This window comes from Eubalaena glacialis, chromosome 8 (assembly GCF_028564815.1).
Source record: "Eubalaena glacialis isolate mEubGla1 chromosome 8, mEubGla1.1.hap2.+ XY, whole genome shotgun sequence".
Lineage (NCBI taxonomy): Eukaryota > Metazoa > Chordata > Mammalia > Artiodactyla > Balaenidae > Eubalaena > Eubalaena glacialis.
This window is the reverse complement of record NC_083723.1, coordinates 50806305-50816112: the sequence shown is the minus strand read 5'-3', so window position 1 is coordinate 50816112 and position 9808 is coordinate 50806305. Positions and strand designations below refer to the sequence as shown.

Here is a 9808-nt window from a genome sequence, read left to right as displayed (position 1 = left end):
CTTTTCTGTAACTGTCAGCTGTCCTGCGCATTTCCTGTGGCTGCTGTTTTCTGGTTCTAGTTCTGAGCATTAACACAGAACTTGACATCAGTAAAAAGAAGGAGGTTGTGGAAATGACTCAGTGGGAGTCGTGAATAGTGAAAACATGGATTCACGGTGGAGATACTTGTTTAGCTATTGCATGTGAAGCACTACCCTCTCATTATCCCCTTTATGTTTATGTCACTCACTGGTTCAGCCTTTTGTTTGCACTCAGTATTTGCCCGGTACAATTAGGAATTCAAAAATAACAATGATCCCTGCTTTCTGGAAGCTTGAAGTCTCACATCAATTGATAAGTGATATCTATCTATCCATCCATCCGTCTGTCTATCTTTAAGGGGGGGTATTATGAGAAGAGTATTGTAGGAGCACAGAGAGAGGCACAGTTGACTGCCTGGTGGGGGAAGGCCCCATCTTCTGTTCTGAAGAGGGTCGTTTTTTGACTTAGGAACGGGAGTTTTCCAAGTGAGCAGGTGCGTTGGTCAGCATCTCCGAAGAAAGACCACAGCGGCAAGAAAGAGGATGAAATATTCTGGGAGTGATAAGAATTTTGTTATGGTTGGAAGAGAATGGGTCAAGGGATGAGCCTGGTAAAGTAGGTCGGGGTCAGACTGTGGAGTGCATGTAGTGATAAGGGAGACTTTGGAAAGCTTTAATCAGGGTGTGACCTGATCAGAGCTTTATAAAAATAATGCTGGTGACACTGTGAAGGGGAGGAAATTGATGGGGGGTGTGATGACTAATGGATTATACATTCTTCTGCCTTCCAGCTTTCTCCTGTGCTTCTGGGGAGTATCTAGAAATGAAGAACCAGGTATGCAGTAAGTGTGGTGAAGGCACCTACTCCTTGGGCAGTGGCATCAAATTTGATGAATGGGATGAATTGCCGGCAGGATTTTCCAACGTTGCAACATTCATGGACACTGTGGTCGGCCCTTCTGACAGCAGGCCAGATGGCTGTAACAAGTAAGAATCCAAAGGAGCCTTGAGAAGGGTGTGGTTGCTCTTTTCCAGAAAGATGTTGAGGATAATCTTGGTAGTGATTGGGATTATAGATAAACTAATTGCAAATAGTCAGTTTTTTTTAACAGTCCTTATGAATAATGTAGCTGAATTTTCATGAGGTTAAAATAGTTGCTCTTAGGACATAATAGATACTGTATGCAAAGAATTCAATAAAGCTGTTAAGAAAACATTAATTTTCTAATAATACATTTATAACTATATTAAAGTCAGTGGTGTTTCTAGAAACCCTTCTCTAATTTTAATGAATAACTTCAATGTTTTTTCTTTTCCCCTGAGAGGAGAAATGTATAACCTTCATTTTGACACTTGAGTGTCTCTGGTTACAGAGTGGGTTAAACACCTAAAGTGGAAAGCACCTTTACTTAATTTCCACCTTTTTAATAGGAGATTATTAGGTTTGCCTGTGACAACATTGGAGGAATGATAAACTGTTTTGAAAAAACACAAAATGTTTATCTTTGGGCTGTTACCCTTCCTGTTTTCTTGTATTGACTATGTAACATTCCCCTTTCACGTGGCCATGTTTAGGAGAATTTAACTTTAGGCCTCGGGCTACCTTCTGACAAGGATGGTTTCTCACGACTCAGTATTTTTACCGTGAGCTAAAGATGCTGGGGAATTATTTAGCTGTGATAACAGATGTGTTTGCTTCTCCCTCCTTCCTACCTTCCCTCCATTCCCCCTTGCTTTATATAGCTGTCTCTCTCTCTGCCAGGTGACATTTTTACCCTTCTGATAACAGTCATTTCATCACGTAGGGTTGTGACGTTAGATAGCATTAACAGAATTGTTATATCTAATAATTCTAACTATATATAAAATGTATATGTGTGTATATATACATGTATGTATGTATATATGTACACACATACATACACTGTTGACCCATGAACGATGTGGGAGTTATGGGTGCCGATCCTCCTTTGAGTTGAAAATCCACTTATAACTTAACAGTTGGCTTTTTGTATCCACCCTTCGACATCTGGCGGATTCAACCAACCATGGATCAAGTAGTACTGTAATGTGTCTTTAGTGAAAATAATCTGCGTATAATTGGACCCATGCAGTTCAAGATGTATATTTATGTATGTACATACACACACACACAAGCATCCCCTGCTTTTCCAAAGGTTGCTTTATATCATTTCGCTTTTATGAAAAACCTATATTAGTACCTGTTTTTGCTAACCAAAAGAAATCTGAAGAGGAATTTTGCTTTTACAAAAAAAAAAAAAAAAAAAAGGGCAAAAAGCAAAAATACTGTTCGGCATTGGTTTTGCAGCAAGGGGGGCTGTCTTAGCGGCAGTGTGCACCATGGGCAGCGAGAGTGGCACCCCCAAGCTCTTTCCTGGAACTACATGTAGCATCTCAGCATCAAGCCACCGTAACTTTGAACTGTGTCTGGGATCTATGCTTTATCTTGATTTATTTTGTAAATCCATTAGCAAGATGTGTCCTAAGGTAATTGCTTCTTTGCTTTGCGCCATTTCAGCTTATGAAAGGTTTCATAGGAACACTGTACTTTTGTGTAACGGGGGAAACGTGTGTATATAATTTAATTCAATTTTTTTAAATAAAAGAGTTCCTTAGAGGAAGGTACTAGTAGGATGTTATGAGACCTCAGATCTTTGTCTTGGTGGGCAGGAGATATTGATGTGGCTTCTTTTTCTAATTCCAATAAACTTGGAATTGTTTATTCATTAAAGAGATTGAATGATAAGCAGAACTTTTTCAGTGTATTGAGTATAACTGTCTCAGTGTAAATTTCAGCCTGTTACTTTTTTGCTTATCTCCCTTCTTCCCTCCCTCCTTTTTTCCTTTCTTCCTTTTTTCGGTCCACCCAATCTTGTATTCTTTTTACTTCTTTTTAGTTGCTTGGGTCATATGGAAAGATGTTCATTGACCTTTATAAGAAACTGACTAAGAGCTTTTCAAAATGGTTGTAGCATTAGAGTCCAGCAGTGCATTTGAACTCTAGTTGTTGTACATATTTACCAACATTTGTATTGTCAAGTCTTGTTTTATTTTAGTCTTTCTAAGTGTGTGTATGAGAAATAATATCTCCTTGTGGTTTTTATTTGCATTTCCCTTCTTTATAAAGGTGTTGAGCACTATTCATATGTCTGTCCATTGTCCATATGTTTTCTGCGTGTGTGTGTGTGTGTGTGTGTGTGTGTGTGTGTGTGTTAAGTGTCAAAATGTTTTACCCATTTGCTATTTTTGGGGGGTCACTTTATTATTGAGCTGTAGGAGTTCTTTGTGTATGCTAGACATGAGATCATGTCATGAATATATTTATATAATATTTAACATATAATATACACATATGCATGCAGAAATACATGTGTGTGTGTGTAGTATTTCCTTCTGTCTGTAGCTTTTGCCTTTTCATTTTCTCAACGGTGTCCTATGATAAAAGTTTAACATTTGAAAAAGTACAATTTATCAGTGTTTTCTGTTATGGTTAGTGTTTTTATATCTTCAGATATCTTACAAAGGCCACAAATTACAATATCTATTCTTAAAGTGTTATTAGCATTATTATTGTACTTTTATATAATATGTAAGTTTTATGTAATACGTAAAGTTTTACACCAGTGTAGTTCCCTTTACACCCTCATCTTTAGCTATGATTATATATTATATTTAGGAACACATTATAAACCCAATAATACAATGAAATGTTTTAAAAAGAATCAATTGATGGGACTTCCCTAGTGGTGCAGTGGTTAAGAATCTGCCTGCCAGTGCAGGGGACACGGGTTCGAGCCCTGGTCTGGGAAGATCCCACATACTGCGGAGCAACTAAGCCTGTGCGCCACAACTAGTGAGCCTGTGCTCTAGAGCCTGCGAGCCACAACTACTGAAGCCTGTGTGCCTAGAGCCCATGCTCTAGGCACAAGAGAAGCCACCGCAATGAGAAGCCCGCGCACCGCAATGAAGAGTAGCCCCTGCTCACCACAACTAGAGAAAGCCCTAACGCAGCAACGAAGACCCAACACAGCCAAAAATAAATAAATTAATTAAAAAAATCAATTGTTTTTTAAAAAACTTAAGAGATAAAAATATGCTTATCTACATATTTACCATTATTGGTGCTCTTTCCTCCTGTATATAGGTTGGCATGTTTATCCAGTATTATTTTTTTCATCCTGTAAAATTTTCTTTATCATTTCTTGTAATGCAGGTCTGCTGCTCACAAATTCTCTCAGCTTTTTTTTGTTTAACCTAAAAATATCTTTATTTTAGCATCAGTTTTGAAGAATATTTTGTTGGACGTATGACTCTGGGCTTTTACTTTTCTCTTTCCATGCTTTAAAGATGTTCCATTACCTCTGAATCTCTCCCTTGTTTGTGATAAAAAAATTAGCTGTATTTTGTATAGTTAGTTCCCTTCTATGTAATGTGTTTTTACTTCCCTGACTACTTATAAAATAGTAGGTTATATCTTTGCTGTTCAACAGTTTGACTGTGATGGTGTGGTTTTCTTTGTATTTACTCTGCTTGAAGTTCACTGAGCTTCTTGAATATGTAGGTTGATATTGTCACCAAATTTGGGAATTATGTTAACCACTGTTTCACCAATAATGTTTTTCTGCCCCTTTCTCTCCCTCTTTTCCTTCTATGATTCCAGTTACATGTATGTTAGGCCACTTGGTGTTGTCCAAAAGTCACTGAGCCTCTATTTTTTTCCCAATTTTTTTCTCTTAGACTTCAGATTACATAGTTTCTATTGCTGTGTCATTGACTATTTCTTTTGCAGTCTCAAACTTGATCTTAAGCTCATCTGTTGAATTTTCAATTTCATGTATTGTAATTTTCAGTTCTAGAATTTCCATTTAGTTTTAAGAATGGTTTTATTTCCCTTAAAATAGTTGAGATTCCTCATCCCTTCAAGCACTGTATTTATCTTTTATTTCATATTGTTGATTATATTTTGAAGAGCTGTCTTAAATACTTGTCTGTTTCTTTTGTTTTATTTTTTTTTATAAATTTATTTATTAATTTTTGGCTGCATTGGGTCTTCGTTGCTACACATGGGCTTTCTCTAGTTGCGACGAGTGGGGGCTACTCTTCATTCTGGTGCACAGGCTTCTAATTGCGGTGGCTTCTCTTGTTGTGGAGCATGGGCTCTAGGCACGTGGGCTTCAGTAGTTGTGGCACGTGGGCTCAGTAGTTGTGGCTCACAGGCTCTAGAGTGCAGGCTCAGTAGTTGTGGCGCATGGGCTTAGTTGCTCCGCGGCATGTGGGATTTTCCCAGACCAGGGCTGGAACCCATGTCCCCTGCATTGACAGGCGGATTCTTAACCACTGCACCACGAGGGAAGCCCCTGTCTGTTTCTTTTGATTATCTTTTTTCTCAATTAAGGGTCATACTTCCCCACTTCTTTGCATTTCTAGTAAATTTTTATTGTATCTTGGGCATCATGAATGTTAAGATGTAGGGAATGTGGATTATTTTTTTCTTTCATTTAAAAGGTGTTGGATTTTGTTTTGGAAGGCAGTTTATTTATGAGAAGAATGCCTTGATCTCGTCAGGTCTGGTTTAAAAATTTTTTTTTTTAGGGTGGCTCGATACTGGTTTCACACTTAGTTCTAGGTCATGGTTTTTACTCTAGGGCAAGAGTTGGGCACACTGTGGCCTGTGGGCCTTCCCTCGGTTTTTGTAAGTAAAGTTATATTGGAACACAGCTGCACTCATTTATTTATATATTGTCTGTGGCTGCTTTTGAACTACAATGGCCTAGTTAAGCACTGCAGGAGAGACCAGATGGTTCATAAAGCCAAAATTATTGACTCTCTAGCCCTTTATGAAAAAATTTGCTGATACCTACTCTAGGGCATGGCCCTTATTCCTGAAGTGTGGCAATTCTGGAATCTCAGATGAATGTCCAATGGGGTTATTAAGTTTTCTCCTTTCTGGCTGGCCTGGAGCTCTAGCGACTCCCATAAAAGTGACCTCTCTGATTAGGTCTTAACTTTGCAATGGCTGTTCGCTGGTAGGCCTGCCCACTCCAGACCCAAGCCTGGACCTTCAGAGAAACTCCATATGGACTTCCGGAGCCCCTGTTTTCTCTGCATCTCAGGCCTAAAAATTCCAGTTGTTTCAGCTGCCCCAAACATTCATCCCTGCTCCTTGGCTCAGTGAGATCACTGTGCTCTGCTTGGGTGCTATCTCCCAGTGCCATGGTCTGGAAAGTGTCCTGAAGAATGAGGTCAGGGTCAATTTGGGCTTTGTCTCATGTGTTTTCCTGCTGTCAAGAATCTCAGTCCTGCACTGCCTATTGTCAATGCCTGAACATGGCTCACATGTTTTGTTTCGTTTACTAGATTGTTAAAGAAAAGGGCAAATCCAATACCAATTAGTGAGTCGTGATGGGATGTGGAACTCTCAGTCTTTCATTCAAAATTTTTTTTTTTTCCTGTTAGTAAAAAGAAAATAATTTGCCAAAATCTCACGTATCATCCAGATAGAAAGTTAAATTTGAAGAGAAGGATAATAAGTTGTGCTGTCATACAGTTTGGTTGGAAATTTTTTTTGGCCCAAAAGTTGGCACGTGACTCATTATTGATTAATCTAAGAATTAGCTTATGGTTAGATTTACAACCCAACTTTTGTTCACTAGTGTATTTTCTTAATATTTCATTTTATTTTTTAGATAAAATTTCCAATCAGACTTTTACCCCTACTATGTATTATGACACTGTGATCTATATTTTATATAGGTTCACTTTAAATTGGCTTTTTCTAGGACAATATCTTCTCTCATAATCAAGGAACCCCTGCATTCCCCTGCCAAGTATATGTTTGTAAATAAAACTTTAGATATTGTTTGAGAGAATAACTCCATCTAAGACAACTGGAATTAGTGATCATCTGTTTAGAAATCAAATTTTTGGTGAAAAATAGCAGTTACATAGCAACTTGATTGTATAACCATACCACCATTTAGGAAGTCATGTGCCACAAGAAATGAACCTTTTTCCAGCAATGGTGTTGGCTTGTGAATTCCACATGAGCTTCAGACTCCTCTGCTGTGCTTTGTCGATGGAACCGCTTTTAAATCTCAGTTACAGAACTTGTGAAAAAAGAGGTTTCTGAATGCTGACGTGAAATGGTTTTGTTTCCACAGCTCTTCCTGGGTCCCTCGTGGAAATTACATAGAGTCCAATCGTGATGACTGCACGGTATCCTTGATCTACGCTGTGCACCTCAAGAAGTCGGGCTATGTTTTCTTTGAGTACCAGTATGTGGACAACAACATCTTCTTTGAGTTCTTTGTAAGGGCTTTTATATTCTAGAATTCACTTTTTAAAGGACATTCATATAAAATTTCTCTTAATCATTTGTTCCCATTCCGTTGTATGCCTCCTTGGTTTTTGTGTTAACTGAAACTTTCAATATGAAAAGAAGTGTTATTTTTTGTCTATAATATTTTCTGGTTAATATTGTTTCTTTAACTTTGAGCTCTCACCTTGTAGAGTAACGTTGGGCTTGTTTTCGTTTTGGATGTGATTATTAGGAGACCATTTGGTGGAGACTTTTTGTGTGACAGATATTTTCCCCAAGATTCATTAAAATGTTTTTTATAGCTACAGATGCTACTTTGTTTAAAAATATGTTTTTACCAATTTTAGTTTTTGTTTAAAAGGCTCTTTTTCTCTTTGCAATTTCAAATATTTGAGTTATTTAAGTGTATTCATGGGCAGTTAGGAATGTCTGTGTGTTTCGGATTCTGCCGGTTTTGTACAATCCAGTGGAATCAGTGGATGAGATAGTTGATGTCTCTGACAGGAGATTAAATAACATTACAGAATATAGGAAAAAACAATAGTCTAACAGAATGGGCTGTTACCACGAAAATTATTTAACTATTTATATAAACTGTATCTAATCTTGCAAATATTTGTTGTGGCAGTGACTCAGATACTTGAGAAAAACTTTTCAGATTGACTTCTTAAACCAAAAACAAGTGTGTGTTGTGCAGGCAGCTGGGAAAATATCTTGTAAATGTTTCTGTGGTCCAGATTTCAGGAATAAATGTACTGATAATGCTAAAACAAATTTATATTGCTCTTGATAATGCAAATTTCTAAATCAAAAATTTGCTAGGAAGAGATATTTTCCATGAAGGTATGAGCCTTAGACTCAAAGTCAGGAGATTCTGGCTCAGGTCCCAACTCTGCAATTGTTAGTTGTGTGTTATTGGACAATTAAGTTAACTTTCTAGCCCTCAGCATTCCTTTTTGTAAAGTGGATTGTAGACAAGACCTTTTAAGGAGCCTCCCAGCTCTAATGTCCTTTGATGAGTTTAAGATGTTAAGCAATATTCAAACAGATTGGGTTTTTAAGTTGCATTTTGTTTGTAAGATACTTCTCAGACTGAGTGATTCCCTATTCCATTGGACATTTTTGCAATATTACTAAAATAAAGTTAAGAAGCAAGATAATTGTATAATTGTTAGAATAAGCATTTAGTTTTGTGTTGTCCATTAAGTCCTTTGAGAGTTGTCAGTAAAGGTACTCTTAAGGCATGAAATTTCATTACTTCCTCTCAATGATACCTTTGTTCTTCTGGATATGGACTGAAAAGGGATGGTGAGTTCATGTTCCTTCTTTTACTGATGTTTCAGCTTTATAGGTTGCAGTTTATTGACTCAGAGGATCAACACCTTACGGCCATCCTGCAAAATGGTTAGTGGAAAGGAAATGTCTGAAGACTGAAAGATGCAGATGCACCTGTGAACAATTCATAATTGAAAGCAGTAAAGTATTTAATTTTAGGAGTCTGGGAGTTTCATTCAGCTCTCCCCTCCACACACACTTTTTTTTTTTAAATGATGAAACTGAAATCTGGAGAGAATAAATGATTAGACCAAGGTTATAACTTTACTGGTTACTTTTAGAATAACAGGAGAACTCAGATCTGTAGAATGCCAATAGAATGTCATGATAATGCATGATGTCTGATATCAGCTGAAAAAAACCTTTCAGTTTTTCTAAACATTGACCACCAAAGGTATATTCAGGGTTCCTATCTGTTTAAAAATGGCTTACCACTTGCATTAGGATTGTCATTATGCTTATAATATAAATATGACATTTGAATTCAGTTAAAGCAGAGGTCCTCAGGAGCAGTACCAGTATTGTCTGGTATTTGGCTGTTGCAAGGATCTGTTTTCTAGTTAGTAAGTCTTTAGGAAATAACTCGTATGGAAAAGATTTTAATGCTATCTGTGAAATTAGTCAGGGGGATGAATGAAGTGGAAAAATGATTTAGAGAAGAGAGAAATAGCCATTTGGGCAGAAGTATTTAGTATACTAAATATAGTTGATGAGATGTTATTTTAACCCTACTCTGTTGCTGACTGTTAGGCAAGACTGTAAAGATGGCCAAATTTTTGATGTCTAGGTATTCTTCACAGGCCTGGAAGAGTATGTGCCAGCTCCTAGGTATTTTGGAAGAATTGCCTGAAAAGCACAAAGTGTTTGGTGCTAAAGATATTAGCTGTATTCATTTGAACTGGCATAGAATATCATTAACATCTGTCCCCAAATACCAGCTGGGGGCTTTGACTTTGGCTGTAGCCACTTACCTGTACACATTTGGGTTAAGTCCCGGGGAAAGGAAGACAAAACAGATTTCATTTATTTATTAATTTAAAAATTTAACGGCCCCAAATCTTATAAAAATAAACTTTATTTTTATACTTTCGGGCCTGCATGGTGAATGCAAGC

At 37.4% G+C, this 9808-nt stretch overlaps 1 protein-coding gene across 1 annotated transcript in view; it reads left to right on the top strand.

Moving 5' to 3' along the window:
* The first annotated feature begins 829 nt into the window (after positions 1–829).
* ELAPOR2 (endosome-lysosome associated apoptosis and autophagy regulator family member 2) overlaps positions 830–9808 on the top strand; it is a 71647-nt gene continuing 62668 nt past the window's right edge. Inside the window, exons 1-2 of the mRNA XM_061197669.1 lie at positions 830–1008; positions 7203–7350. Of these exons, the coding sequence (XP_061053652.1) occupies positions 845–1008; positions 7203–7350 (312 nt within the window). The 5' untranslated portion in view covers positions 830–844. The remainder of the gene's footprint in view (positions 1009–7202; positions 7351–9808) is intronic.